This window comes from Dipodomys merriami, unplaced genomic scaffold, assembly GCF_024711535.1.
Source record: "Dipodomys merriami isolate MVZ:Mamm:240054 unplaced genomic scaffold, mDipMer1.0.p SCAF_45, whole genome shotgun sequence".
Taxonomy (NCBI): domain Eukaryota; kingdom Metazoa; phylum Chordata; class Mammalia; order Rodentia; family Heteromyidae; genus Dipodomys; species Dipodomys merriami.
This window is the reverse complement of record NW_027206013.1, coordinates 9,828,935-9,843,169: the sequence shown is the minus strand read 5'-3', so window position 1 is coordinate 9,843,169 and position 14,235 is coordinate 9,828,935. Positions and strand designations below refer to the sequence as shown.

Sequence of the window (14,235 nt, the reverse complement as noted above, 5' to 3'; positions counted from 1 at the left end):
CCTGAGTGTGCAGTGTAGCAGCCGTGTGTGTGTGTGTGTGTGTGCGTGTGCGCGCGCGCGGTGTGAGGATGTGTGTCTGCAGAGCGGAAGGAGTGTGCGTCTCGGAGCTGGAGTCGGTGCCAGCGGCCGCGCAGGGAGCGGAGCACGCGCTCGCCGTCTGCGCCCGCCCTGCCGGCAGCCAGTCAGGGGACCCAGCTGTCCCCGGTGCCCCCCAGCCCCTGCCGTGCCCCGGGAGCGCTGACCTGAACTCCCTCCGCCTGGCTCCCCGTGTTCCCTGGCCCCCACGTTCCCCTGCTCTGGTAAGTGGGGCGCCCGCCCGCTCGGGCCGGGCCTGGGGCGCGCGGTGCCTGGGCACTGGGGGCGCCGCTGGCCCTGCCAGGCGGCTTCCCCTCTGTCCTCAGAGCCGGCTCGGGTCCCCCACGGCAGGTCCCCTGGGCTGGGAGACCCCCAGGCGGCGATCAGACCACACCCGGCTCTCTGATGCCCAGGCCGGTGCTGGGCCCGTCGCCGGACGCCGTGGTCACCAGCCGGGGACTCCGCAGATAGAGCCCTCCGTGCGCAGCGTCTCCGGTCTCAGCCCTTCGGGCTGTGTCTGGGCTGGGGGGAGATGGAATCCGTCAGCATCACAACATAAAAATATCCCACTCCGTCTGCCTCTCCTCCCGCAGGCCCGTGAGTCAGAGCTGAGGCTGGGCTCAAGGAAAACCCCTTCTCCTTTCCCGGGCACCAAAGATGGGGAGCCGAGGGGGGGCAGCCAGGGCCGGGGGGGGCATGCTCAGTTGTCTGTCACATTTTAGGAGCAGAAGAGACTTAGAAATCCTGTTCCCAAAGGCAGGACTGAGTGGGTCAGGGTTGGAGGTGGAGTTTCTGCTGTGTGATTATGGAAATGCTGGACCATCTCCCTGGCCCCCTTTCCTTCGTCCCCCTCTGTGAGCCTGCGCTGGGGGACTGGGGGACTGAGAAAGCAGGGCATCCAACCCGAGATGGTTCAACACCTGCAGACATAGAAAAGTTGACAGCTCGCCGGGCGCCGGTGGCTCACGCTTGTCATCCTAGCCACTCAGGAGGCTGAGAGCTGAGGATCGAGGTTCAAAGCCAGCCCATTCAGGAAAGTCCATGAGATCCTGATCTCCAATAAACCACTAGAAAACCAGAAGTGGCACTGTGGCTCACGCAGTAGAGCACTCGCCTTGAGCTGAAGAGCTGAGGGGACAGTGCCCTGAGTTCAAGCCCCAGGATGGACCAAAAAGAAAGTGACAGCTTTTGTTTTGTGAAGTTTGGGAGAATGGAGGAGGGAAGGTGGGAGGCGGAGGGGCAGCCTGGTGGGGCGTGCGGTTGGGGCCTATGTATGAGCTACCAGACACCCTGGGATTCCAGAAAAGCCTGCTTCACATTGCTGTGTGAGCTGAGGCTGGTCACTCACCTTCTCTGTGCTGGGTGCTCTAGGCAGGGAAAGAGGCTCGGCAGGGATCTGAGATGTGGGTTTGGAGTAGAAGAATGAGTGCATGCCCCCCTCCCCACATTATGTGAGGAGAGTACACTTCCAGCATAGAGGCGGACCTGGGTTCGAATCCCAGGTTGCCTCTTGGTTGCTGAGCCTGCTCAAGCCCTCTGCTCTGCCTCTCTGTGCTGATTCCTGCTCTGCTGGACTGGAAAGGCCTGGAGAACTTGGGTGCCTGTGGGAGGAGGTCCCCCCCCACCCCCGCCCCTGGCTCCCAGTCAGGATCCGATGCCCAGGGCCCAGGCCTCCGGCTCCATCCCCGGGCCTGCATGGCGGTGGCCTGCTACATCCCTGCTCTTTCTCTTTTTCCTTGTGGGTGTGAACAGTCGCCTGTCCGCTTGTGGTGTCCTCGGAGCCCATGGGTCTGCCGCGGTCGCCATGGTGGAGGTGGGCTCTCTCCTCACGGCGGTGCCCGGCCTCCGCGACCTCGCCAAGGACGAGGCCCTGAAGAGGACGTACTTCTACCCGGCCGGGGACCCCGCCAGGGCCCCCTCGGCCCGCGTCCTCAGGACCCCCGCCCGCTGCTTCCCGCTGCCTCGACTGACCCCCAAACCCTTCTCCAAAGAGCAGGCCCTCCGCTGGGGAGCCCCCGGCCCGTCCAGGCCCGGTCCCGCCGGGGTCCCCCAGGCGGCCTCGCGGGGCCCGGACGGCAGGATGCCCAGCCTGGCCGGGCAGGAGGTGGGCGGCGGGGAGGCCGCCCGGGCCGGCTCGGCCTCCCCTCACAAGGCCTCCGATCTGCGCCCCTCTGTGGCTGTCCTGGACACCCACATTGCCAGTCCCCCGGTGGGGACGGGCACCGGGGAGCTGTGTCTGGGGACCCGTGCAAGTGTGCCCCGCGATCCTCCCTGCAGCTCCAGGCCCCAGCTGGCCGCCAAGCCGGCCTTGCCCACTCACAAGCCCCCCGGGAGCCTCCCCCGGCCGGCCTCCCTGTCCCTGGATGCCAGATCGGCTGCCTCCCAGCACGAGGAGGAGGGCCACGCACCTGGGCCCTGGCAGCGACCCAGGAGGAGGCCTGTGTCCGCCATCTTCACCGAGTCCTTGCTGCTTCCCGGACCAGGCCCGGGTGGGGCGGCCCTCGGGGGGAAGCCACCCCCCACCCCTCCCGAGAAGACCTGGGTCAGGAAGCCCCGGCCCCTGTCGGTGGACCTCACAGGCCGCTTCGAGAGCAGGGAGGTCCTGCTGAGGAGGGGCGCCGGGCCCGAGCGCCGGGCCGCAGAAGGGGCCAGTCCTGAGCCCGCAGGGGACGGGCCAGGCGCCATCCCAGCGGCTTCTTCCCGGCTGGATCTGGACGCAGATTTCTGGGAAGTGGCCAGGAAAATCCAAGACCGGAAGGAGAAGATGCTCTTGAAGCAGGCAGAGACAGACAGCCCCAGAACCCGAGGGGGCCATGCCAGGGCCATCTCGGGAGGAGACCAGAGTCCTGAGGAAGAGACAGACCGGCCGGACCCTGAGCCCGAGACAGTGCCTGAGTCCCCTCCTGTCTGGCTAGGGAGAGGCCCGGGACCCGGCGAGGCCAAGAGCAAAAGGGCTGACCGGGAGGCCTCCGTGGGGGCAGAGTGGGTGCCCATGAGCGGCGTCAAGAAACGTCTGAGCCTGTTTGGGGAAGAGAGAGCCTTGGCGCCGGCAGCAGGTTCTGAAGCCACCGTGGCCACTCCCGAGGTTCCGCTGGCAGCACCGAAGTTGGCGAAGGCAGGTGTGAGTGTCCAGGAGCGGATCAAAGGCTGGGCAGCTGAGAGTGCCGAGGAGAAGGTGGAGATCAGGAAGAGGGCGCTCCAGGCTCGGCCGAGGTCAGCGGATTTGACCAAAGTGTAAGTGGTGACACACACACCCGCCGTGGATGTTGTGGGAAGCGATGAGCAGAGCCTGGGGAGCCTGGGTGACCCCCTGCCTGCCTCCCCTCCCCGCCCCTCCCTCCACTTTGGAGGCCTTACCTGGGAGTAGGCTGAGGACTCCCAAGTTACTCCAGGGCAGCCCATAATGTGCTAGCCAATCAGCGCATAAGTGTGAAAAACATTGGCCAATCAGCAGATGAGCCTGTAATATGCTGGCCAATCAGTGAATAATGCTGTGACATGCTGACCAATCAGTGAGTAAGCCCATAAGATGCCGGCCAATCAGCAACGGAGCCCACAGTATACTGGCCAATCAGTGCAAAAACCCCTAACACGTTGGCCAAGCAGGGAGTCCTGTTGGTTGGCGATGGTTCTCAGCCTGGCTGGCCTCTGCCTCCCCTGCCCGGTTTCCCTGGGTGTCCTTCCGCCCAGGGGCAGTGTCACCACATAGTTTGTTCCGGGAGGGGCAGCCTGCAGGGCCCACGTCAGACCCTGTTACAGTCACACAGGACTACCCAGTTCTCCCACCCCCGCTGACCCCCCACGAGGCCCTGCCTCAGTTTCTCCTGGGAAGGCTAATGTTTTGGTAAGTTTTTAAAAGCACCGCTGAGCTCAAGACGGCAAAGACGCGGAACCTCTGGGCTGGGGACCCTTTGCCACTGTGCCTTGTGTGCCCGGGGTGGGGGGCAACACATGGGATTGTGTGACAGATGGGGAAACCGAGGCTCCAGAGTGAGCTCCAACCTCTCAGCCCCACGCCTCTCAGGAAGCTTCTTCAGCCATGTACCCCAGAGATTCTAGATCTCTCCCCCGCCTCCGTTTATAACTGGGTCAGATGAGACAGACACTGGCTTGACCCCGGTCACCCAGAGTGGCAGGGACAGCACCCCCCGACATCCCCTGCTGCGTAGCAGCCCTCTGCCCCCGTCCCGTCTCCGGCCAGTGTGCAGACCAGGAAGAGTGGGCGTCTGGCCGAGCCCAGGGTTGCTAAGGAGAACCATTCATTATCTCTCCCCAGGCATCTTTAGTCTCTCCCGGACGCCTCCACGTAGCTATTAGGGTCACGGGTAGCCTCGTATGAGGAGAGTGGGAGGTGCTAATTATCCCCAGTTTATAGAGGCGGAACTCAGGTGAGGTCACACGCCCCGCGGAGCTCCCACCGCGAGAAGCCGCTGGGACCGGCTCCCCTGAACCCCCGCGGGTGTCTCCCCCGGGGCCAGCCCAGGGTCCCTTCCACGCCAGAGATGCTCTGCTTACGGTAAAAAAGGGGCACCGCCTTCTTCTCCACAAGGAAATGGGGGTGGGGTGGGGGCAGTGTGGCTTATGGACATCCAGGTATCTTTCATTCTCCCTTGGGCCCCTGAGCTCCTGGAGATCTTTGGGCTAAGGGGTCTCACAGCTTCTGGTTCCATCCATCCATCCATCCATCCACGTATGGACCTTCATCTCTGTCTCAGGTTTTCAAGCTCGGCTCCCAGCAGCGAGATCAGATATGAGAAATGTGCTGCGCTGGATGGAGATCGGAGAGAAAAGGTAAGCCGCGGGTATTTTCCCACCGCTTGGTTCCCAGGGTGAGGTGACTCCTGTGGACAGAGAGCAACTGTGACCCGGGAGACCTCAGGCCAACTCTCGCGTGAACGAGAGGACACCTCTTGCACGTTGGGACTCTCTCCCTCCTGGTGTCAAATTCTGTCAGCAACTGAAACTGTCACGTATTTCTCTTTTCTGTGTGCAAAGAAGAGGGATGGGGCCGTGTTAGGAGCTCCTGTGTTGTTTTGATTTTTGCCACTACTGAGGTTTGAGGTCCAGGCCTTGCACTTCCTGGGCAGGCGCTCTACCACTTGAGCCACGCCACCCACTCCTATTTTTGCATCAATTACTTTCAAGGTACAATCCTGCTTTACCCTTGGGCCAGCCTGAGCTGTGGTTCTCTTCCCCGTGTGCCTGGGGATGACAGGCTTATGCCACTGTGCCCAGCCATGGTGCTGCTCTCAGAGCTGAGCGGACAAGCACGTGCCACCATGCTCAGTCATTGGTGGAGATGAAGTCTCTTGAGTTTGTGATCACCAGATGGCTCACAAGCAGGATCCCTGACCTCCCACCTCCCAAGTAGGTACAATTACAGGCTTGAGCTCCTTCTCCCGGCTGAGCTTCTGTTTTATTACACCACTAAACCTTCGCTTTAGAATGTTCTCTCCTGTTCTCTTCTTAATGATTGTGTAATCCTCACCTCAGTTTGCCTTCCAAGAGAAAGGAGTTGAAAATATTTCTCTCTTGCCTGTTCAATAAGAAAGAACTTGCAAAATAACTGCTTGGTATAACTGGTTTGCGGTTGATGTTTAGGCAGTTTAAGTTCTTTTTTTGGGGCAGCTTTATTAGCCGGGAGCAGGTGGCTCACACCTGTAATCCTTCCAGGGAGGTGGGGATTGGGAGAGTTTGCAGTCCGAGGCCAGGTAATGAATGAAAGATCCCATTCCAACAGCCTGGCCCGTAGGCACATGCTTGTCATAAATAGGCACATAGTGATCCAGGCATCTACACAGGGTGACATTTGAAAACAATGCAGGGAAAAGGGACTGGAGGCGTGGCTTAGCAGAAAAGGGCCCGGCTTCCCGTAGGGGCGTGGCCTGCCAAGGGACTTCCATGTCCAATAGGGAGCCAGCCATGAGTTAGGGGCGTGGCCACTACACAGGGGTGTCCTTCTGGGTGTGATTCCTGCAGGTGTGGCCATGCAGGTAGGGCGTGACTGTGGCAGGGGTGTGGCTATGCAAGTAGCTGGCTTGGCCCAAGTGGCAGAGTACCTGCCTGGCAAATGCCAAGGCCCTGAATTCAAAACCTAGTAAGTACAGCCGGGCGCTGGTGGCTCACGCCTGTCATCTTAGCTTCTCAGGAGGCTGAGATCTGAGGGTCGAGGTTCAAAGCAAACCTGGGCAGGTAAGTTCGTGGGTCGCTTATCTGCAGTAAACTACACCGAAAACCGGAGGTGGTGCTGTGGCTCAAGTGGTATCCTTGAGCCAAACAGGCTCAGGGACAGCGCCCAGGCCCTGAGTTCAAGCCTCAGGAACAGCACAAAACATGAACAGAAATTTAAAAAAAAAAAAAAACACAACAAAATGCCAGACCTAGCACTGTCTAAGTAATCAAAGAAGTTATCTAGGCAAACGTCAACCATTAGGTAAAATGCGATGATGTCGCTCAAGGCCTGCCGCGTGGTCCCCTGGCCCGCGCCCTCACCCGTACTCCCACGCGGAGCCTTGGGTGTGTTAGGGGCTCCTGGTTTTTGCAGGAAAAGCAACCATTTCTGCCTCCGGGCCTCTTCCTCTCCTCTGGTCCTCTAACACTGCCGTGTGCTCTTCCCCAGCAGAAGATGGAGAACATCCCCACCCCACGAAGCCCCTGGAAGCCTGGGGACCCCCAGAAGGCATCCAGACAGACAGAGTGCCCCGCCGGTTCCAGCCAGGACCCCGACAGCCCTGGGCAGGCTTCTCGGGTCTCCCCTGAGGGCGAGGGAAGCTTCCAGACGGTATGGGCCACTGTGTTTGAGCACCACGTGGAGCGGCACTCGGTGGCCGAGCAGGGTGCCCACCTCCCAGCCTGCCTCGCGAGTCCCAGATCCAGGCCTGAGGGTGGATCGTGGCTGCGCCAGGACCTGCCGGCGGGCCAGGCCGTGCGTTCTGACTGTGTTCCCGGACCGTGTCCCGCGCCAGCACCGGAAAAGCCGACGGTGGGGGACAGCCGCGGCCAGGCTCCCTTCCCCAAGCACCCGGCCAGTCTCCCCTGGGTGCAGAGGGTGGAGCCCAGGCTGGACATCGTGCATGCCATCGGGGACAAGGCTCACAGCGAGGCGGTGGCCACGGCCATGGGGGACAAGGCGCTGACCCTGCGCAGTGCCAGGTCCCGGCGCTCGCTGCAGGGCCGGCGGCTGACCCAGGAGGTCAGCCCTGCTGCCCCCGAGGACGGGCCCGAGGCTCCGGTGGGCGCCGTGCACAGGGCCAGTTTGATTTGGGAGGCTCGAGGACAAGAGAGCATCGGGCCGAGGCTAGAGTTCCAGGAGCCCGGGGCCGCCCCAGGGAGCAGTTGCTCGGCACCCAGGTGGACCGGCGGGGCGGGTGCACCCTGGCACGGCACCACGGCGGCCCACACCCAGGAGCCCTGCTCTCGCCGGGACATCTCCACCAAGGTGGCCCAAGCCGCCCCTTGGGAGGCCCAGCGCCAGGGCCCGGACAGGGTTGGGCACAAGCCTGGAGCCGACCGGGCACCAGCTCAGGGTGGCACCCCAGAGCCTCCGGCCTGGAGCAAGGACCAGGCCTGTGAACCCCAATCTCGAAGACATCCAGAGGCCAAGGAGCCCCTCCCAGCCGCCTCGGAGGGCGACCCTCCGCCGGCCCGGGGGCCAGAGCCCGGGGTCAAGCTGCGGAAACCCCACCCCGGGGTCCCCAGAACGGACAGGTGGAGGAGGCGGACTCTGCCCCACGACACCAAGTTCGATGTCTTCCACTTCCTCCCCCCAGAGAACTCGCACAAAGCGGAGCAGAGACGCCCCCTGTCCCCCCCGGCAGGCGCCCCCCAGGAGCCCCCGGGGCCACGGGGGGTGCCCGCAGGCCCCTCGCGGTCCCCCGGCTCACCAGGGCCCCTGGGGTCACCCGGCGAGCCCCTGGCCACGTTTTTTGCCGTGACCTACCAGATTCCTGATACTCAGAAGGCGAAGAGCACGGTGAAGCTGGGGCTTGAGAACTTGCCGGAACATTCTCGAAAAACAGCCCTGGCTGCGTCCCTTCATGCTTTCCCTTCTGCTGTGGTTTCTCCAAGTCAGGAACAGCCCTCGGGGCCCCCGGGCAGCAAACCCCGGGCTCAGGGCAGCGGAGGGCACCACGCCACCACGGCCACCAAGGCTAAGAAGGCCACGGAGCGTCCCTGGTCCGTGGGGGACAGGATTCGGGACTGGCCCGGGGACAGGCCGCTGGCCATGGGCGCTCTGTGGATACCCCCGGACTTGCAGGACGGCTCTGCACCCCCAAACCCCAAGAAAGATAGCTGGCATCAGGGGACCCCGAGTGGCCCCCAGGCCTCTCCTGACCCGAGAAGCCAGTGGCAAGCCGGCGGGCAGCCGGGCAGGAGGAAGACCGGTGTGATCAGTGACACTTTCCCTGGAAAAGCGAAAGATGCCTACAGGCCCAGCGTCCTCGACCTTGACGCCCTGATGGCCGAGTACAAGGCCAAGAGCGCCAGCCCGGCCGGCCAGCCCCGGGCCCCTCCGCCCAGCCCCACGGAGGAGGCCGGCGCCTGGCCCCCGGAGCGGCCGGCCCGGCCCGGCGGCGTGGCTCCCGAAGCCCAGGGTGCCTGGAAACGAGCCAGCGTGGCCCAGATGGCAGACAGTCCCACCTTTGGCCCCAACAAGCCACAGATGGGGGACCCGGGGCCCCCCAAGTTCACCTCGCCCTTGTGGGGCCCGCCCCTGTCCGTTCACGCCCAGGCCGCTTCCAGCCCCCCGAGGAAAGTGTCTGCCCTCACCCAGGAAGGACAGGGCGCGGTGGCGGCCACCAAGTCCCAGAGCCAGCCGGCAGGGGCGAAGCCCCCCGGCGGGGAGGACGCCGGCAGCGGGACCCGGGTGGTCCCCACGTCACCCCCCGCCGAGGCGAAGAAAGGCACCCCACAGACACCCAGCAGGCGGGGGCAGGGGGACGGCCTGGCCCCGTGGAGTGGCCCCCCGTGTGACCCCAGAAGGCCGCTGGATGTGAGGAGGGCCTGTTCCGAGAAGGGGCCCCCCGCCAGGGTCCGAGAGGGCCTGGCCGCCGTCCAGGAGGCTGCGCAGAGGCGGCCAGAGCAGCCGAGGGGGAGGCCCGGCCTCCCCCCAGAGCGGCCCGAGGCCCAGGCGGGCGCGTGCCGGCGGGAGCCCCCCACTCCGGACAGCCAGCCGGTGAGTGTCCAGCCTCTCAGGTCCCCCAAACCGTAAAGCAAGTGGAGGGGCCCGCTGGGCCTCTGCGGGTGGGGTGGGGGGATGGTAGCGGATGGAGGGTTCAGGTCCCGTGGGACGCAGCACCCGCTGCTCATTGGCCAGTTCTCCACGTGTGACCACTGGGGCGCGGAGCGGTGGGTCTCGTTTACTAAGAGAATCTGAAGCCGGGCACAGCGGTGCATGCCTGTAATCCCAGCTACCCAGGAGGCAGAGATCCGGAGCATCAGAGAGGGGCACCGCACAGACCAAGTGTGGTGGGCAGAGCAGTGGGTTCAGGACGGAGGTGCCGCTAAAGTTGGAAGCTGGGGGCGGTTGGGATTCAAACCCGCGTCTCCCCGGGCAGAATCTCGCCCTCCTGTCCCGAGTTGAGCAGAGGGGGAGGCTCATGCCTCTGGCCTCCTGCGCGGGGTCCCACCCTGCTCCGGGGTGCTGTCCTGGGAGCAGACGGAGAAGGAAGAGAGCCTGGAAATGGGTCCCTGGGCCCAGCCTCTCGCTCTCCAGGCCCGCCCGCCGCCTGCCGCATCTCCCGGTAGGAGCCAGGGCCGGGCCCTCCATCGGCATCCTCCTATCTCTGCCTTCCTCACAGCCGGGATTACAGGGGGTGCCGCCCAGCCCGGCTTGCTGACCGAGACAGGTCTGGCTGGCTTTTCCTGCAGGCTGCCTTTGTCTGTGCCTCTCCTGCTCTCTGCCTCGTGGGCTGTTGGGATTTACAGGTGTGAGCGAGTCTCCCTGCCCGGCCCACCCTCACTCTTGGGAGAGGGTTTCTGAAATCATGCTGTGTTTTGGGAGTGTACACCCCAAAGGATGTGTTATAACCAGAGACCCCTTCCTTCTCTTCCTTCCTCCCTCCCTCCTTCCCTCCCTCCCTCCCTCTCTCTCTCCCTCCCTCCCTCCCTCCCTTGCTTTCTTTCACCACAGCATTTTCTTCCCCTCCCTCCCCACAAAGGCTGTGTGGGCCAAGTGGCTGGGTCCTGGGTGGCAGGTGAAGGGGACGTGTGTGTGTGTGTGTGTGTGTGTGTGTGTGTGTGTGTGCATGCATGTGTGTATGTGTGTGTGTGCGTGCGTGCATGTGTGTATGCATGCATGCGTGTGTGCACGTGCATGCATGCGTGTGTGCATGTGTGCGCGTGCATGCATGTGTGTGCGCATGTGTGCGTGCACGTGTGTGCGTGTGCATGTGTGTGTGCGTGTGTGTGCGCGCGCGTGCGTGTGTGTGTACGTGCGTGTGTGTGTGCGCGTGCGTGTGTGTGTGCATGCATGTGTGTGTGCATGCATGCGTGTGTGCATGTGTGCGCGTGCATGCATGTGTGTGCGTGTGTGTACGTGCGCATGTGTGCGTGCACGTGTGTGCGTGTACATGTGCGTGTGTGCATGTGTGTGCGCGCGCGTGCGTGTGTGTGTGCGTGCGTGTGTGTGTGCGCGCGTGTGTGTGCATGCATGTGTGTGTGTGTGTGTGTGTGTGAGGGACCCTGGCCGGACCTCCCCCGCCCCCACTGGCAGGAGTCCCCTGTGTGATTTCTGGGAGCTTCCAAGAGCCAATCCTTGGGCTGGAGATCTCTGCTAGCGACAGACTTCCACCTGCCTTTCTATTTTCTTTTAAAAAATGTTCACATGATGATGCGTTTTAGACAACGCCGGGTTTAACCCCAGAAAGCCTCTGTGTGCTCTCTCTGTCTCTCTCTTTCTGTCTCTGTCTGTCTGTCTGTCTCACTGTGCCAGTCCTGGAGCTTGACCTCAGGGCCTCACGGCTTTTCCACCCAAGCCTGGAGCCCCAGCTCCCAGCCCAGCTTCCCAGTGGTGAACCTCATGGTAAGGAGGGTGGCTAGCACTTGTGAGGCCCTTCCCCACTGTGCCAGGTCGGGAGAGGACCTGCCCCCTGCTGGCTGGTGATGGCGTCACTCCCTCACGTGGCTGGCACAGAGAGGTTGAGACGCTCTCGGAGGTCACACAGCGCCCAGTCCCGCAGGCAGGCACCAGGAACCTGGCCCGCAGGCGGGAGACCCACACGGCCCTTTCCTGTGTTCTCAGGTGTCCCCGTGGGGTGTGAGCCGCGGCGGCGGCCCCCGGGGCAGTGAGCAGCCCCTCCGCACGCTGTCGCCAGGGGCTGCCGGACCCCGGAGAAGCCAGAGCCTCTGCCAGGACCAGCGGGCTGTGCTGTGCGTGGTGAGTGGTGCCCGCCGGCGCGTGGCTGTAGGCTCGAAAAATCCTGGCGTCCTGGGGCCAGGGGGGCTGGGCAGGCCTGTGGGGCGGGTTGGGGGGACCTGGAGGCGCTCTGGGGGGGGGAATGCCACCCCAGCCATGGGCAGGACCTGCAGCTCTGCAGTCTGAAGGTTCTGGGTTCAAATCCTGGGCCTGGTTGTTTCTGCGTCTTGGAGATTCTGCGCTGAGCCTGTGGGCGCGGCTCCTGGCTTGGGCTGTGTGGTGGTGGTGGGCCTGGCCCCCCGTGGGCGCGGCTCCTGGCTCGGGCTGTGTGGTGGGCCTGGCCCGGGGGGGGGCGTGAGATCCCCGTGAGCCTGGTTCTTCAGGGCTCCGCGTGGCGCGTGGGGGGGCCGTTTCCCGGGCAGCCTCTGGCCTCCATGTGCTGGGCTGTGAGGGGCGATCGTGTCCACCGCGCTGACCAACGTGGCGGGGGCCGGGGGGCTCGGCGTGGTCCCCCGCACCCCCAGCGGCTTCTCCCCACGTTGCGGTTATTGCCTGGTGGTGGTGTGGCGTCTCTGGTCCCCACTGGCCTCTGGCTTGGCCCTCGCCGGGGGCCAGGCTTGATGGTTGGTTTCTAGAAGGAAGCGAGGGTCCTGGGGGTTGGGGTGAGGCCAGGCCGGCCACGTCTGTGGCCTCCGGGTGGTGTTGGATGGAGCCTTCCATCCTGTGCCCTTCCAGCTCCGCTGCCTCAGTTTCCTGCCCCTGGCTTCCAGGAGCCCCAGGCCCGCCCTTCTCTGACGGGGCTTGAGCTTTACTGAGAAGGAAGAGGTCATGGGGAGGAGGGTCCTCCAGGCCCTGGCTCCTCCCCCTGCCACTCAGGGGCCCAGGAGGCGGGGCTTACCCTGGCCCCTCCCCCAGGCCCCGGAGCCCCGCCCCTTTCCTGAGCTCCTGGGAGGCTGGGACTCCTGCCTGCAGTCCCCGGGGCGGCCACAAGGGGCGCCCCTCCCTGTGCCTGCAACGCTCCTCCAGGGGCTTCAGAGAGGTGGGTTCGAACCCCAGCTCTGCCATGGGGCAGGCAGGCACTGAGCCGGTCTCCTGGAGACGCAGTTTCTCCTTCCACAAGGTGGAAGTGGTGCGTGTGGGAGCTGAGCGAGGCCCCCTGGTGGTGAATGCTCAGTGCCGCAGCTTCGTGGGTGCGTTTGCTTCCTGTCCCTGTTGCTCCTCCCCCCTCCCCCTCCTCCTCCCCCTCCCCCTCCTCCTCCCCCCCTCCCCCCTCCCCTCCTCTTCCCCCTCCCCCCTCTGCCCCCTCCCCCCTCCTCCTCCTCCTCTTCTCCTCCTCCTCCCCCCTCCTCCCCTCCTCCTCCTCCTCCTCCTCCTCCTCCTCCTCTTCCTCCTCCTCTTCTCTTCCTCCTCTCCCTTTTTCCAGCTGTTTGACTCTGTGTAACGGAGGCCCAGGCAGAGGCCTGAGCTGGCTTGGGGGTCCTGGCCCCTGTGGCCACCCCTGTTCCTCCCGGGGTGGCCCAGGGGACCCCGAGGAAGGCTGCCTGCCGTGGGTGACTGACAGCCCTGTGTCAGAGAGGACACATCCCTGGTGGGGGTGGGCAGGATGGCGCGGTGCGTGGAGCTGGGCTGGAGAGAGGCCTGCGTTGCTCACAAGGACTGAGTGTGTTCATCTACTGGAAGGTCTCAGCTCTCTCTGGAGCTCCTTGCTGGAGACGTCGGTGTGTGTGTGTGTGTGTGTGTGTGTCTTGGGCAGATCTGGGTGACAGGGCCTGCCAACAGCACGGGCAGCCGGGAACCTCAGGGCCCAAGTCTCCCGGCCTCTGGCCTGGACGCTGGCTAGGCTCGGAGAGACCACAGGTCACAGCACACGCATGGGCAGATCCTTGGCAGGGTCGGTCCGCACCAGAGTCCACGCTGAAAGAATAAGTCCACGTGCTGGGATGTGGTGCGCGCGCTTGCTGGGCCTGGGTCTCCACCCTGCAAAGCTGGGGCGGGAGGCGGAGCAGGGCCGAGGCTGGCTGTGGTAAGACCCAAGTTCACCTGACACGCGGGAAAGTCCTGCGCATTGCTTCTGTGTGTCCCCTGCTGGTTGGAGAGGCTGAGAGCTAGGCAGCTCAAAGCTCAGCCCTCCGAGGTTCATTTTCTTTCTTTGTTTTTTTTTTGGTCAGTCATGGGGCTTGAACTCTGGGCCTGGGCTCTGTCCCTCAGCTCTTCAGCTCAAGGCGAGCGCTCTACCACTTGAGCCGCAGCACCACTTCCAGTTTTCTGGTAGTTTATTGGAGATAAGAGTCTCATGGACTTTTTTGCTCAGGCTGGCTTTGAACCATGATCCTCAGCTCTCAGCCTCCTGAGTTTCTAGATTACAGGCATGAGCCACCGGTGCCCGGCCAGTTGAAAACCAGCCAGTCCAGAGAGAAGGCCCAGCCAGGGCCCCAACACAGACGCCGCGCTGCACCCGGCCGGGCTGAGGTGTTGGTATCGGGAGAACGTGGTGGTTATCTGGGCACAAATTTGTCTCTGATATTCATTAGTTCGCCCATCCTCCATCTGTCATCCAGCCTCTCTTCCTCCCTCCTTCTCTTCCCCTCCTGCCCCCTTTCTTTTTTTGATGTTCAGAATTGTAATTTCAGGAATTCTCACCACTTCCCAAAGAAAACCTGCGCCCAGCAGTTTCCCACTCCACCTTCCTCTTGGCGCCGCTGGGGTTTGAACTCAAAATCATTTGGTTCTTGCTGGGCAGGTGCTCGACCACAGAGTCACACCCACAGCTCTTTGGGCTCTGGTTAGTTTTCAGGTAGGGTCTT

The 14,235-nt window shown here is 63.6% G+C and overlaps 1 protein-coding gene across 1 annotated transcript in view; it reads left to right on the top strand.

Moving 5' to 3' along the window:
• Positions 1 to 209: 209 nt before the first annotated feature.
• The window catches only part of Kiaa1671 (KIAA1671 ortholog), a 64,541-nt gene continuing 50,515 nt past the window's right edge, over positions 210 to 14,235 (top strand). Inside the window, 5 exon segments of the mRNA XM_069994632.1 lie at positions 210 to 299; positions 1,828 to 3,309; positions 4,791 to 4,866; positions 6,695 to 9,250; positions 11,318 to 11,452. Of these exon segments, the coding sequence (XP_069850733.1) occupies positions 1,880 to 3,309; positions 4,791 to 4,866; positions 6,695 to 9,250; positions 11,318 to 11,452 (4,197 nt within the window). The 5' untranslated portion in view covers positions 210 to 299; positions 1,828 to 1,879.